Source organism: Motacilla alba, chromosome 5 (assembly GCF_015832195.1).
Source record: "Motacilla alba alba isolate MOTALB_02 chromosome 5, Motacilla_alba_V1.0_pri, whole genome shotgun sequence".
Classification (NCBI taxonomy): Eukaryota; Metazoa; Chordata; class Aves; order Passeriformes; family Motacillidae; genus Motacilla; species Motacilla alba.
In genome coordinates, this window is record NC_052020.1 from 45,943,949 (window position 1) to 45,960,165 (window position 16,217).

At 39.8% G+C, this 16,217-nt stretch overlaps 1 protein-coding gene across 3 annotated transcripts in view; it reads right to left on the bottom strand.

The window, feature by feature from the left end:
* Positions 1–16,217, bottom strand: part of CCDC88C (coiled-coil domain containing 88C) — a 96,900-nt gene that overhangs the window by 77,617 nt on the left and 3,066 nt on the right. For all 3 annotated transcript variants that reach the window (XR_005257031.1, XM_038137358.1, XM_038137359.1), the window contains exon 3: positions 11,228–11,336. Coding sequence is in view for 2 of the 3 variants with exons in the window: in XM_038137358.1 (XP_037993286.1) it covers positions 11,228–11,336 (109 nt within the window). In the remaining variant the exon portion in view is untranslated. The remainder of the gene's footprint in view (positions 1–11,227; positions 11,337–16,217) is intronic.

Genomic DNA, 16,217 nt, shown 5'->3' on the forward strand with positions numbered 1-16,217 from the left:
TAAAATCCCAGATTCACTGATTCAAAAATTACCACACACAGAAAAGCTTATTTCAAACAAATGTGCTGAAGGACAATCTGCTTCTCACCTCCTTTGCATATTAAATATAGTTGGTGGAAGCGACTGAAGTATTTTACTTGAGTTACTGCTGAAGTTTTGAGCTGGGAATTATATGCTGCCTATTACAGAAAAAGCAGCTGTTCAGGAACTTGTTTGTGTTTTAAGCACCATTCAGAGGCATTTAACCAGCTAAAAATAAATCACTCTTCACCATTACCTTTTTTAACTTACAAAACACTTAGGGGAATTAAGATTAATGCACCCTGAAGGGAGAGACTTGCATGAGTATCAGTAAGATCAAAGTGGCTTGTGGGTTTGGGGTTTTTTTGTTGTTGAAGTTTTTTATGTATTTGGTACTTAAGATTATTCCTTTACAGTCTCAAGAATTATTACCAATAACTCTATCTCTACTTAGTTATAAGTATATTTTCTACTCATTTAAAAGCCTACTGAAAAGAAGCTTTAAACGAGTTGTCCTTTACAAATGGGTGACACTACAAGCCAGACTGCAAAGTCTGTGTGCTAGAAGAGCACAGCAATTTACTGGGTTATAAAAACAACTGCTTTTTACTGTCTCATGCCAACTCAGCTCTCCCATCTCAGGGTGTCTCTCTTACAGCAGGTTCGGCAGAGCACTCAAAGCCTCCAAAATTAGGTGCCCTGCTAAGCTCAAGATTGGGAAAGCAAGCCAGTGCATCTTCTTTAGATACTCAGGCAGCTGCCATAAACACTGCAAAACCTCTAAGTGCTGATCAAGTGTGATATGTACCTCGACCCTGGTAAAAGCTTCAATATGCTAGCAATATGTCAAGAAGAGCCAAAACAAATCGTGATCTGGCAGACAGCTCTGGTCTCACAATATCTAAGGGCTTCAAAGCAAAACTGTTTGAAGACCCTGCTGTGCAAGATGCTCAGCACCTCCAGTCCACCAAGTCACTGTCACTTAAAATCAGGTCCTATGCCATACAAAGAAAGGACAATTGCAAGTTAACTGAAATGCTTTAGGAAACAAAAGGACAAACTGCAGCTGCATCTAAGGGAAGACAAATCTTCAAGCAACAGCAAATGATTTCAAATCTGAATCCCTAAATTGCACAGAATTTGGACCTAGCAATTCATAAAAAGAGAATGGGCTAAATGAAAAAAGGGGGATGAAAATCACCTCTCCAATCAAGATTTTGGCTCAGGCTACAAAGGAAATGCGTACTGAAGGAAATGTGAGACAGCTCTACCAAGTTTGAGAATTAGAGCACTCTGGTTTAGTTCCTTCTGCATGACTGGAAGCTGGGAGCTAGCTTAAGTGCCAGAGCACTGAAGTGTAAGCAAGGCCTCTAATAATGGCAGCTTTTGTGGTCCTCTACTACAGAATCATTCCTTCTGCATCTAAAACTGTAAAAATACATCCACATGCTGTTCAGATAAGCATTCACCACAAACTCTGAAAACAAAGAGAAAGCTTTCAATACTGACACACAACTTTTGAATATTCGGGAAAACACAGAACAAACACACAGAGTGAGGTTCTTCTGGTTAGGTTGTTAGGGGGTTCTTTCACTTTTTAAAGTATCAACATTGAAGAACTGGCCTTAAGACACTTATTACCTTAAAGAGGCAGCTCCCTGTAGATGAATTGATGTTTTGCTTTGAACTAACTACACAGTCTTGAGAGACTCCAAGTAACTCAAACAAGTTACTAGTCAAACTAGAAGAGCTTTGACTGTAGACGTTTTTTGGTGACTGCAGTTTTTGATGGATTTTTGTTGTTGGTTTTTGGTTGGTTGGTTTTGCTTGGGGTTCTTTAAAATTTTTGATTTTTTTTTAATGCTTGGTTGGCTTTGAATTTTTTTAAGAGAAGTGTATTTTACTTTTAGAGTAACTGCTCCTTGGGACTGACTCTGTTTCTTCAGAAACTTCATCCTGACAAATGACCATTTTAACAGACTTAGTAGCTCTGCCCATAGCATCAAAAAATTCTAAAAGAAATTCACCTCCCTCCAGTTTCTACCAGTAAATGCTCATGCCTCCCTTGGGACCCCAGTAATTTAGCTTTACTGTAACACAGCTGCTCCAAAATGAACCATGCATTAAACTCAGCACCAACCTCCCTTCCCCTATAACACACACTGCACACCTAACAGGTCTTACCGTGATATAATTTTGATGCTCCACTCCCTTGGTTCCAGTGGATATATTACAATAGGAACACCATTAAAAAAAAACAAAACAAGACACCCAAGAACTCTAAGGTTCCAAAATGAACTTAATCTTCTTTTGCTTCTTAAACATACAGCAAACTCCTTAGACATTTTTGAAGTCAGTTTGTTAACGTAAGGTAAATAAAAGCAAGTTCTTTAGAGAAAGAGCATCACCTACTGTAGTTTAAAAATATTAATAACCCACTAAATAAATACCTTCCTGTCCTGTGAAAATGATTAAATGGAATTCATACAATACTTTTCCTTTGTGCCAAGACAATTCTTTCCTACCAGCTCCCAAAGGAGCAGATGTCTATCACTGCTATCTTGATCACCTAACACACACAAATGATGTCATATTAAGTCTAAAAAGCAAATTAAATAAACATCTAGAGACTTTTAATAATGCTAATTATGAAAGAGAACAGACAGCGGCAACTCCACAGGGGCCATTTCTGTCTGCTGAGCAGATTTTTATTTAGGCACTTTTACTGGCCATATGAGGACCCAGCAGAATTTAAACATTTCTCCTTCAACTCCATCTCTTAATCATAATGGAAAACAGAGAGGCACAAGCTCACACAACTTATATTCAAACAGCCCATTTAAACAGCCATTTCAAAAAGTCAATCTGCTTTCTCAAAGTACAATGTGCACATATTTAAATTTGCTGCTTTATTTGCTCCTTCGAGTTTGTTCATTTTATAAACCGTTCTCTTCAAAAACCAACATGTGCAAGTGGGAGATGCATGCATGCATAAGGAAGTGACAGCATTTCAATTTCTGTGCATTCATGAGCAGGTGCCTTCCTTAATTTGCGTTGGTATAAAGTCCATATACGATGTAAAGTAGGAAATATACCCTTTCCTGTGAGCTGTCTTTAGTAAAGTAATTAGCACACTAAAACTCCCTCCTGTCCCCAGGTTTTTGACTTTCTCTGGTCTGGCGACCTGCTCAGCAGGATAAATCCCACCATTCTTAACCAGGATAGGTGTCTCCACAACTTTCACACTCATTTCTTGGCCCAAGAGCCCTCACATTTGCCAAAATACTGGAGGTCAACATAAACTCAAGCAAATCTCTACAACACAAACCACAAAAGCTTTCAGAAGTAAATAAAACTCTGCATTAGATCCATGATCTCCCACACAGTTCTGAAACCCGATACTCCTTCAAAAGGACAGCAAAGCATCGCTTTAAAAGACAGCTCAAATACCTGTCTGAGAGGAAAATGAACTGTGGAAGAATTGCTTACAGGTCTAATAAGCCACTAAAAAGAGCAGTGTACAACAAGGTGGAAGTTCATTACAGAGCTTTGTATCAACAGCTGAACTAGGATGCTGTTGCATGGAAAGCCAAGGCCAGCTGAGTTACAGGCACAAAGAGACACTTTTGCCTGCTCCACAGATCACTGCCTGGACACTAAAGCTTTATCTGGAGTCATTTCTGTGAAATCAAGGCTGTGGACTGAACCCTGTGTATCACGATACAGAATGTGACAACAACCTCAATGAAAGTGACACTGGACTACATAACACTTTTACAGGCAGAACATGCCAATAAAATTAGAATATAAATCACTTTCCTTTACTACCTGCCATTGAAAAGCAGAAGTTATTTGCTTTGGGAACTGGTATGCAATTAGGGGACTATTTGGCAATCATACTTTATACATTTGTAGAATTCATCTTCTCTCTTTAAAGACTTTTCGTTAAAAAGTACTAAATGACATGGAACTCATTACAGAAACACAGGCAAAGTAATCTTTAGCTTTCATTTTTTTATTATCTTTCAGCAAAAAAATTAACCTCAAAACTATTTTCAGCTGTAAGTAGCATGCAGGCTGTTTCCTAACTTACCCAAAATTGCCAGGCTCTACGAAACTTAATTCACCCCTTTGCAAAATTTCAGCTAACAAAAATAGAACACTTGCCCAAAATTGAGGCAGCAGGAGTGAACACGGCTGTCTGGGCAGCAACTTACATCTCAAACCTAAATCCAAAAACATATACCTTGTAGAGGACTGAAATACTCTGTGGCTTTAGCATTGGTAATAACAGCAACAGCCAAGGAGATTAACATCAGGCCTTGGCTTTCGTTAAGGAAAGTCACACACACTCTCACATTACTCTTTTTTTTAAGCCATATAAAGGACACCGTGGGCACGTTCTGCAGTTCAGACATCCCAAGAATTGCCCTCAATTAACATGTCAGAGGTTAAGTAAATGCGGCTGTGTGGGAACCAAACAGCTATTCCATACTGTAAAATTTTACAGGTCTCTCCCATCTGCCACTGTATGTTAGGACACTGCTCCTCTCTTTCCTTAGCTCAGTTTCTTCATCTGTCTGCACAATATATTCCCACCCCTCTAGCCAATTAAGCAAAACAGAGACAAGACTGCAGACATATGTCAGGCTATTCTGCCCTTTCCCATATTCTAGCTCCAGGAGAAAACTAGTTTAAAAGTCAAACCATTCTCTTCCATCTGTTTGAGGTCACTATTTCATTCTGCATTAAAATGCACATAGAGCCTCAAGGAAAAAAAAACCAAACAGATCTCTAAAAATTAGTCCTCCCTTGAACTTCCAGATAGAATTCAATCTATCAGCCAAAATGCATCCTGGAATCAAAGCCAGTAATCTCAATCAGGTGTCCAAAAGCATGCTAAGTCACTTGGAATGGTACCTCCCACAAGCCTGGGAACACTTTTAAAACTGACCTCGGCAGAAACTTATTTCAACTCTGAAGCAGAAATGTTTGTTTAGTTCTTCTGGAAATGATCAAGACCATTTTCACTAACAAAGCATCAGACAGTCTGGCTGCTAGTGATGAGTCACCTGTCTGTCTCTTTCCCACTGGAATACCTGATAACAAGACCTATACAAGATGATCATGATTTTTGTGATTGTGTTTGATCCACTGCAGAGTGGTACCCATTTTCAGCTGAGAACTAAAACAAACATCACTGGTTCAGCAACTCCCAGAATGGCAGCATGAAGGTGAGTCACTCCCTTGCCCCACACAAAGCGCTACAGTAAGTGAAAGTCTTCACAATTTACTGTGGACAATACCAGTCTTACATGCAACCTTCATGCCTCATGATCATGCTCCTGCAGAAGAGAAAGCCTAACTCAAAATATTTTTGCCAATGCAGAACCAAGAAAGCTTCATTAAGCTAAGTACTGCATAAATACATGTAGACAGTCTGTGCCTGTAGCAAGTTTAAACTAACCAGTCAAACGAAGAACAGAAGCAGAGGCAAACACACAGCTAATAAGGTTCCACTCCAGGTCATGCCAGTGGCAGAATCTTGAGTCCTGAAAGGCCCACTGCCTCACTGAAACACAGACCATCCCTACAACAGTACCTTACAAATAATTATTTCTCATAGGAGTTGGTTTATTGCAGGCTTGTGAAAAACAGAGGCTTCATGGCTGCTTACTGTTGTTGCTTTGTGCAGCTGTATCTTCAGGCCACAACATGCACACTACCTCTGGTAGGTGCAACAGCATAACTGCCAATACAGAAAATTTTGGAGACTCTATGAACACAGGCCACTTGACTGTACAGAAAAGGGAGAGAACTGCACTTATGAGTGCATGACATCAGCAAAGCATTTGAATTAAAAAGTTTCTGTTGAAGCTTTGGATACCTTTGTATGGATATCTTTGCTCATGAGAAAGTTGACATTCTCAATTAATAATTTTGGAATTTAAAGCTCAAGATGAAGAGAGGTTGTCCTTAAGCCAAAACTGTTCCCTAGGGAAGCAGTCACTCAGGCTTAACTCATATAGCTTAACTCATCAACCTGACAAAGCTAGCAAAAAGAAGTTCAGTTCTACCTAATTTCAGCAGGCCATTGCAGGTACAAACTTTCCCCCTAAGAACAGAAAAACACTTTTTTGACTTCAGGGTGTGTGCACTTATGTGCATTTCTAGCGTTCTGCTGTTTACTTTGCTAAGGACTAGATTACTAGCCCACTAGAAGTAGCCTGCCTAGTAGGGAAAGATTCCAGCTCAGAAAAGAGGACACTGCTACTTCCAGAACTTTATTTATAGCTTGAGTACAGTTGCCAGTCCCTAAGCTCTGCCCAAATCTGGAGCTCCAAGTTTGAATTTCTCTTTGCAGCTCAGTTAAGAGCTCTTAACCTGACTCAGTGCTTTAACTACAGGAGTGGGAGTTGTTGAGTGATCTGGAAGCTACTGGTATTGCAAGACCTTCACTGATCCACAGGGAAAACTAGCATTTGCCTCAGCCTAAAAACTAACTTGTACCATTCCAAAGGTTAGAAACAGCCTCAGCAACTCATGGGCAGCTAACATCCTTTAACACACCTGATAAAAACTCTGCTGCTTGCAAAGTATAGAGCAGTGAAGCAAAAGGAGGACACATGTCTGAAGAAATAAGCCTTAAAAGTAAGGCATCCTTGCCCTCCGTGATCTCTGGGCCCAGCTAAGTGATTTAGGTGGAGACAGTAGGGTTTGTGGTAATATAGTCTCTAAAAATTCAGTGAATTGCTTCCCTTTACCCACTCCCCTCACTTTAATGAGAACACTAAGGGTTTTTATGAATTTCTAACTGAAGTTGCACATGCCACACAGTCACAACTCTTGTCAGAACTGTGCCTCAGTACAACTTATTTATTTAAGAGATATTTCCAACCTTTTAGAAACACAAGGTAATCCACTAGGTGTTTAGTAGCCACAACTGCAGGGAATAGAGGCAACAAAAATACAGCCGTGACCACACTGTAGCATTTCTTCCAACAGCACTTCTCATCCACATACTCCAGATGTGACCATAATACCCGTCCAGGCACAGCCAAGGGATGATCACATTCTTTTCTTTGTCAGCTTCAAGTTTTTCACGTAAATGCAAGGAATTTTTGCTTGAAAGTGCATTATATACTGTTGGAGTGATTACTGACATTTTTGAAGGTTAAGAAACTAGCTGTTTTCAAAACAGACCCTTTCATAAAACTCCTTTTTTATTTACTGCTATCAAAGTGATTTTTTGTTCCTTAGAAAAACACTAAATCCAAAAACTGACACATGAGCAGAGGAAGCTCAATAAAGCCAGTTCAAGCTTCCACTGCCAGCCTGCATTAGGCTTCTTCCAAAACTCCACAGGTATGAGCATATTATCCAAGCATTGCAGATATCAGGTGCTGCTCTTACATGGAATCTTCAAGTAGCAGCACCTACAGGATTTAAATATTCTCTACACAGCAAAAGGAGAGGCTAACACCCTGCAGATTTTATAGCATTCTTCCATCTTCTTTCAATTTAAAGACAGACAAGCATTAGAATTCAGAGCAAAAAGTCACAAACTTCACACTAGGAGCAAACTTTCTGCTGTGTTTAGCCTTTTCCAAGAAATGGCAGCAATTCCAGAAGTTTTATGATCAGCCATTTCTCTAGTGAACCAGTAGTGTAACTGTTATTAAATGCAATTAATGACACTATCTTGAACGCTCATAAAATCCCACAGCAAAATGAGTCATATGCTCGGTTTCAAAAGAGGGGCACTCTCGAGTCAATAAAACCTGCAAAGGTACAACTGTTGAGAAAGTTGGAAATGCAAAGATGTTGCATGGTACCACTGATAACACATATTGCATAGCCAACAAATAAATTTAAAAATCACCAAAGCCAGCAGCAACCAGTGTTGTCCTCCATTTTAAGTGTCCTGACACTTTTTCTTAGTAGCCACCAGTAATAAAGTCTCACGCAGTTTAAAGTTGCAAGATGGCAACTCTTCAGAAAATTGCAAATGAACAAATTCAGTTAGCAAATTTCTAAAATAGAGAAGTTATTCAAACAGAAAAAAAGCCTCTTCATTGCACTAACCCCTCCCAAGTTATGTCTGGTGAAGCACATATAGGGGCTGGTCTTCAAAGCTTAAATCAAACTCAAATTCCACCAATAACCTGGGGGTTGCTTATACATATCTCCAGCAGAAACCCTCAGCTTATGAGATCAGGAAAGTGCCAACACTGTAATACTTGGAATTGTGCTTCTGGAACAGACCTGTCCCTGTTCTCTGAAGTAGCATTATCTGTATTAATGAGAATTTTGCTTTAATGAAGAGATCAGCAATACAGCTGTACGAGAAATCTGATATTAGACACAGACTAAACAATTACATGATCTGAAATGTCAACTACCTTCTGAATATCAGCATTAATTTTAGTAGGCCCTTATGTCACCTTCCTCAGATACTATTTACAGTACCATGAATTTATGTCACACTCTTGGTCGCTCCTGCCCAGTGCAGAGAAAGTCATGTATTCTTACATACCTACCAATGTCCTTCAAAAAAGCAGGAGGAAAATGCCACTTCATTCTAGATGATCTGGTCTTCCAAATTCAGCAATTATGCCATAAACTTGACTTTGGTCCATTAAGTGAAGATGAATGTAAAATGTCAAGGCCAATGTCATGTTTTTAGGAGCTTTTTTTTCTCTTGAGCAAGCAGAAAATGTGTTCCTATTGTTTGTCAGAAACTTCTCCCTCACAGTCTGCAAACATGGTTTCAGTCAGTAAGACACTACCCTCACTTTAACTTAGGCTAACGTGTTTATACTGCTTCATTCAACAATGCCCAGAACTTCAGCCTATTTTAAAAATCTCTACTATTCAGGAGAGAAGTAGCTTAACAACATTGAATTATTAAGAATATTTAATACCCCAAAGCATCTATGTGGTTGCATGCTAAAAAAACTCTAGTAAAACCTACTTAAATCATATACTAAACGACAAGAAAACCTCCAAACACCTAACAGAGACACGAGTACAGATGCAACATTATACTCCACATCAATCTCACACAGAGGTCAATTACAGCATAGATGGCCTCAACTACCCCCAGACGATGGAGAGTTGAAGGCTGCACACATCACATGAAAGGGAATCTCAGATTAGCATCAAGACCTTGGATTTGCCCTGAAGATATGACTGTGTCAAGGAAAAATAAGTTTCTTATATAATCTTATTACCACACACAAAAAAAAAGTTATTTTATTGCAAACTTTGTTGTAACTACACTTTCAGGACCAAATACAAAGACTGATGAGCTCTCTCTCATAACTGCTTTGTTTACATACTGTATATTGGCAGCAAGATTCACAGCATTTCATTTCTGGACTACAATAGGAGCATCACTGTTACAGCTGCTACTGCAAGCTTCAGCTACTGTTTCCCATTGAAAATTCTGTGTCTTAACCTATTTTACTTGTTGCTAGCTTTATTGGATTAGCTCAACAGCTAGGTCAACAAGACACATAACACATGACTCTGAATCACTTTTCTTTTTTCCTGACTCTGATCTTGCTCCAGGTACTTTTAAAAGAGGTCAGAGTAACAGCTTCAAGAAAGGGGGGAAAAAAAAAGATAAAAAGAAAGAAAAAAAGCTCGTGAATGAAAGCTTCAACACCTGAAGGACCCAGCCTCTCAGATAGTAAATCTTGTGGGGGCAAGGAGAAAGAGAGACAGGACTAGTGTCTCTTGTAGACTCCATATACATTGAAACTATATACTGAATTACAGAAACAAACAGCAACGACAAAACAAAAAACCAACCCACTCAACCCAAAACTTCAGTCTCTAGTTATGACCAAATGGAATTTCCCCTTAGAAATCACAAGTCTCAGGAATGACATCACATTGCATCAGCATTTCCAGATCTCAACAAGAGACACAGATCAGTTACCTTCAGAAATTCATGATATCCTCCCCTACACCATCTCAAACCTGAGTTACTTGGTTTTCCTAGCAGGCTGCTGGAACTTGCACAGATGAGTCACACAGCACATCTGACTTTGTCATTTTTCACATGTGCCTCTCTTTCAGACTTCCCTAAGCAAGTCCAGGAGCAGAGTTGTGGCAATCACATGGAAGAACAGTGGGCAAACTTTGGAAGACAATGGCATGAAAAGGCACTACTCTACATATCTTCTGTATTTTGAAGACAAACCAATACAGTCTCTTCTATATATACAGAAAAGATCAAGTGTCCAGGGTAAATACACTGGCATCAACTCCTACACTTTAGCTGGCTTGTTCATTATATGATTGAGACACACAGAAGCATTTTAACAATCTTAAGTGGATTCAGCCTGGTTTATATACTGCACAGCATTCAAACCTGGCAAAAGACATGTAGAAGGAAACAGTAGAACAGCTACCTCCTCAATAAGAAGTCCAAATATACACAACAGTGTGCACACAGAAATTCTATTTAGAGTAACTGAGTTCACGTTATGGCTCTCCAGCAGCAGCCAACATGCTCGTAACTCTGCAGAAGTGCTCAGCTGTCACCACCCTGGTTTTCGGGGAGCACTGTTACAGTAGAGGAACACAGTCAGCTCAAGAATGACACCCAACAAGTGCAGTGTGAGACTCTGCAGTCATTCCTGCACTTTGCTCTCTTAGAGGAGTTCTGAACAAACAACTACTTGAACACCAAAGTACAGAGTGTAAGAAGTCTACCTTCAAGCTAAGCACAGAATTATTTTTCCTATCAGTTCAAGATTTATATTCTAGTGTTAAAAGCATTTTATCAATATTTTATTTTCTAGCAGCCCCTTTAAGAAAAGGTTTCCTGTTTTAAAAAAGTCTTATACCTAGAAACACTACTTCCATTTCAGCAAGCCCCTTCACATACACAACCCCACCACAAAACAGCCCTTTTAGTACATACATTTCCGAATGCTGACAGTCTTTGAGGACAACAACTTCTTCAAAGTGAAAAAAAAGAGGAAGGCAAGGAAGCAGCCTCTGGCCATGAGGAATAGATGAAGATAACCGTATTGTCATTTTCAGAAGAAAAAGCATGGCTGAAAGTACTTTTACACAAACACAATTTCCTCTCCATTTCCTGTAGCAAGCTTCTGTGAGCCCCCAGCCCCTGCAATAGCTAAAACAGTACAGCAGTCACCACAAATTAATGAGCAGAGAGCATAAATCTCACCTGATAGTAAGTCTTAATGTTTCTGATCAAGATGGTCAGGTTTTGAACCCGAAGATAGGTATCATTGTTTACATGCTTGTTGACACGTTGGTTGGTTGGTCGAGGATCTCTATTAAAAAGGAAGAAAATAAAATATTACTAATTAAACTGGTGTTAAGACTTAACACCTCAATAGCACATTTAAGTTTATTAATAAATACACTGACAATTATAGAGGGTAGATAAGCATTAATTCATTATAGAACAAGCTCATTATCTCTGCACCTATGTGTATGCTGGAAATATTTCCTGTGTGTCACAAGGTACCCTACTGCAACCCACACAGAACTTCAGGTCAGCTTCCCTTCTTACCCATATTTCCCTGAAAAAAGAGCATATCTAGCTTGTGCAAGCTACATCAAAGCAGTCTCTGATAATATGGGGTTTTCCTTATCCAAATAAAGGCGAGCCTAGGAAATACTATCATGCTTCCTCAGCTTTGGAGTTTTATGACAAGAAAAGGGTATTAATACTTGATTGGTGATCACTTTAAGTAAGTAAAAACTTTAAAGACCAGATGTAAACTAAACTGAAGGGAAAAAAGAATATTGCACTTATTACCCCCATATCATCTTACTAGATCTCTAATATACATACTACGTTTTTTGTTTGATTTTAAAAACAAATGAAAATTGTACCTGAATCAATTTATTTCTAAAATAATAAAATAAGACAGAAAAAAGCTGCAAACTATTTCATACAAATGTACACCTTCAGATCATCTCCATACACTCACTCTACAGGAACCCAAAAAATTTTTATCTGCCAATAGCACAGATCAAAGATTTGTGTTTGTCCTCTAATAATGACTCTTATCAGCAGACTCCTACACAATCGAACACCTGCCTCCCAGAGCTCTGCTCTGGCTGTTAATTAAGCCATTCACAGCTCTTCCAGAGCCAACTACTGAACTCAGGCGTTGACAAGGAAATAAAAGAGGAACTGATCCAATATTTATTTTTAAAATATATCTGCCAACGTTTACATCCGTACGTCTAAGAGTTTACATAAATACGTTTACTTTTTTTCAAAATGTACAACCAGTCCAGACCACCTCTAGAGTGAAAGCAGTGCTATGTGACTAAGTACGAAAAAATACATAGATATTCCAGAGATGAGAGAAAACTGCCTTGACAGCAGATAACATCAGATACTGTATTTATGTACATGCATTTAAACAGATGTCCAATACTGGCATAAACTAGCAAGACACTACATAGCCTTTCCAGCAGCAAAGGACTTTGTATACACATTTATACTATAACAAATTACTTAAGAAAGATGAAAAAGAGGCCATTGCAACAAGCTTCTAAAGTAAAATCTGTAGTAAGTATTCCACTACTGCTGCTCAGATACAAAAGTGCAGAAGCCACACTTTTAACAGTTTGACAGGATGGGTCCTCGTTGAGGGAGAAGAATAAATGCCACCTGGGCTTGAGCTCAGACAGCACCCTGCCTTCAGTACACTCTGAGCAGGCACTGTACCTCAAAGGAAGCTGGACACAGCTTTTTTTAGGCAAGGCCATGACAACAAAGTGGGAAGCTAAAGGGGAAGAAACATTCAGTAAAGAGAAGCTGGCCAAACAAAAGGGTCAGCCTGGAGTTTTCATTTCCATGTGAAAGCTCACGCAGGAAGCACACTGCCACGACACTGGTCACTGTCTGGCAGTGCTTGCGGCCAGGAATCGACATCTTTGACTGGCTAGCAGTCATTTCTCCACAATCCTTCCCAGGACTGCACAAAATGGGCAAAAACTCTACAAAACACAGGACTCCAGCCACAGGAAAGCAGAGGTTATTTCTTCAACAGCTGCAGCAGTGGAACTTGCAGGACTTGGATGATGTTTTCAAAGGCACATAAGACACAGAACTACTACTTCCTAGACAAGATCTGCTTCTTCTTGCACAGTGGAGACTGTGTAACAAGAACATAAGCACTAGCAGAACCAGGCCCTCAGGAGCAATTCCAGAGCTTTTATCCTATCATCTTCGTTAAGGGTAATTGATTGCTCCACGAGCCCTTAATGCCACTGACCTCAGGGTCCTCTTAACCTCCAGCCAAGCTGCAGCACAGCACAGCTCTGGCACTCCTGCCACTTCTCCATCACAAAAAAAAGTTAAAAGCTTTTCTGAAAATAGACTATTGCTCAAAAACATGTTTTCTGAACACGTTGTGTAACCAGCTTCACAAAGCACCCCAACTTACTTCAGAGAAGACCCTCTGAACAAGATGTGGAAGTCCAGTGCAGCCTACACTTCAAACTGCCACAGAGCTTACTGTCTTCACAGGAAAATGGAACAATGCCTCCTCAACAAGCAAGATCCCGTTTCTTCTTTCTGTGCTTAAAGGCAATCCTACCCTAAAGAAGACAGGGCTGTTGGTACTACACTTTGAACATTATAGTCCTTGTCTGTATGGAGAAATTTGTTCATCAAGAATTTTATAGAAAGAAAAGCTAAGGATCACACTGATAATTAAAGAGAAGGTTTTTGATTGGTTTTTTTTTTTTGGTGTTTTGTTTTTTTTGGCAACACTAACCAGGTAACCCAAACAAATTCATGTCTGGATTTATCTGAAAATCCCTGAACACCACCTCAGATGCTTTTTCAGTCCTTTGATGTTTGATCTTTCCCTTACACACAAATTAAAAAAAAAAAAGAAGAAATGTAGTTTTCTTTATATCACCTACTTCACAAGATCAAAAAAGTTACCTAAATAGGACTGAGACAGCATGGCTGAGGTGTGACTTAGGGAAGTACTCCACAAACCAGTAAAAACCCACCCAAGCCAAATAAACAGAAAAAAAGTCTCAAACCTCAAAATATATACCCTAACATTTTAAATAAGTTGTTTGGTTTGTACATGCTCAAGTCTTCTATGAAGAGAGAGGAAAGGAAGGGTCAGGAGACACCGAACAAGTGACAAGTTCAGCAGGTGTGAGGCCACCAACACAAGTGCACGATGATGCAACTCCTTAAGTCATAAAAGTAACCATTAAAAACAAATTAAAATATTAAAATCCAAAATGACAATCCCATTCTTACAATTTCTGACAAGCCATTTTGATGGGTGAGGGGAAAGTCCTCAAGCCAGGTCCAAGGGTTATGAGATGCCAGAAGAACTGACCGGCCCAGCATCCTGTGGCACTTTGCTCTGCAGGCAATGTGCTAACCAAAAATACACCACACTGGGGCTAGTCTAACTCCTTCCTCTATCAAAAGAGACGATGCTGCTAAGGCTGGCAGATTCCTAAATTGCCTAGAAAATGGCGGAAGAGTGCACCTCTACATTGCATTCTAAAATTTTAAATTAAACAGATGCACATCTCTAACACATCTTCTGGTATTTGTGGCATTTGCTAGAAACCACGAGGAGTGAGCGGGCACTCACAATGTGGCTGTTCCTGTCACATGGTCTAAATTAAAGACAACAGATCAACGGTACCACGAACCATGAGAGCAACTGAAATGGAGAAACCTATTATTGTGCATTGTTATAACAGGAGTTTAACACAAATAGCATTATCAGCAGTATTCCTAGCACACATTCCTGTTTGCTAAATGTTTTGACAGGAGAGCAGTCTATTTTCAACTAGAATAATTATAACAAGCCAGTGTGAAAACACTTATTTGCCTGCATAAACCTCCATGTAATTTCTTATAGGAAGTTTTATTTGGGAAGTTAAATGAGGCAAATATTTGCTTATGCTTGTAGCTATTATGCCACAGTTGCAACTGTAACACTGAAGGCAGTCATTGCAAGTGCCACCACGTGCTAATTTCATACCAGGAAGTGATACACAGCCATCTGAAAAAAGTTCTTTAAAGTATGTCTGCAGACAATATAATTAACCTGGTACACATAAATCCATCAGCAACACAAGCTTGAAACACAGCATTTCCACTTTGAAGATTAACATTTTTGTATGCAGAGCATTCAGCTAGTACTGCAAGTCTGCAAAAACCAACGTTGTCCTTCATGCGCAATCAGGTTGGGATATGCACTTGAGTAGGACACAGGCAAAGGAAATCATTCCTTTACAACAGAATTATTTGAAAAATCATTTATCTTGTTTTAAAATCTAATAAATTTGGAGAAAGCAAACACTGCTGTCTGATTCTTGCTACTAAATTTACTCATTTAACAGCCAGGTGCCCCTAATGAGAATCAAACAACGCTCAGCTTTCTTAGAAACAGTCTTGCTTGTTTTAGAGAGCACTAGTAAGCAAAGGGATCACCAGCAAAGCTCAACAGCCACTGCCCCACCGACTACAGTCTGCCTAAGCCCAGGCCAGGCTGCCCTCCTCTGCCCTTGTGCCACGGCTACATTTGGCAAGCCTGAGCAGACCACATTTTATTCTGGGCTGGCATTCCCAGGGGCAGTCCATTTCTGAAGAGGATGAAGTTAAGGCACAGCCCTATTTTCACCTCCTGTCACAAAGCCAGCAGGGACTTGGCAGGCTGGAAAAGCAGTGGATAGCTGTCACATATCTCTCTGGTGACACAGCTGCCTTGCTGAGATGAGCCCACCACCTAAAAAACGTTGACACTGCAACACAAAGCAGCTGGGATCTTCTCCACCCAAAGCTTCCAGACAGCATTTTGGGAAAACTTGAAGTATTACAGCAGAAATTAGGGGCTGACTGAACTCCTACAGCCCACCCATGACTCAAGCAGCTAAAGCCTTACTTTCACTCAGTGATCTCCGCTCAACAGGTGTATCTGGATTTCTTCACAGATCCACCTGTCTCTTTTTGCCCTGAATTCAAGTGTGCTTTGCTGCAGGGCAGAAACGTTGTATTTTTAGTAATGAATTTCCCAAGAATGTGGCTTTCAAATTTTCACTGAAACAGCCAGCTCGACTTGCAGCAAAGCACAGCATCACACCTGGTATTTAGATGCAAGCTCACATGCCCCTGTTATTTGTGTTGCAGTAATCAGGCAAGCAGG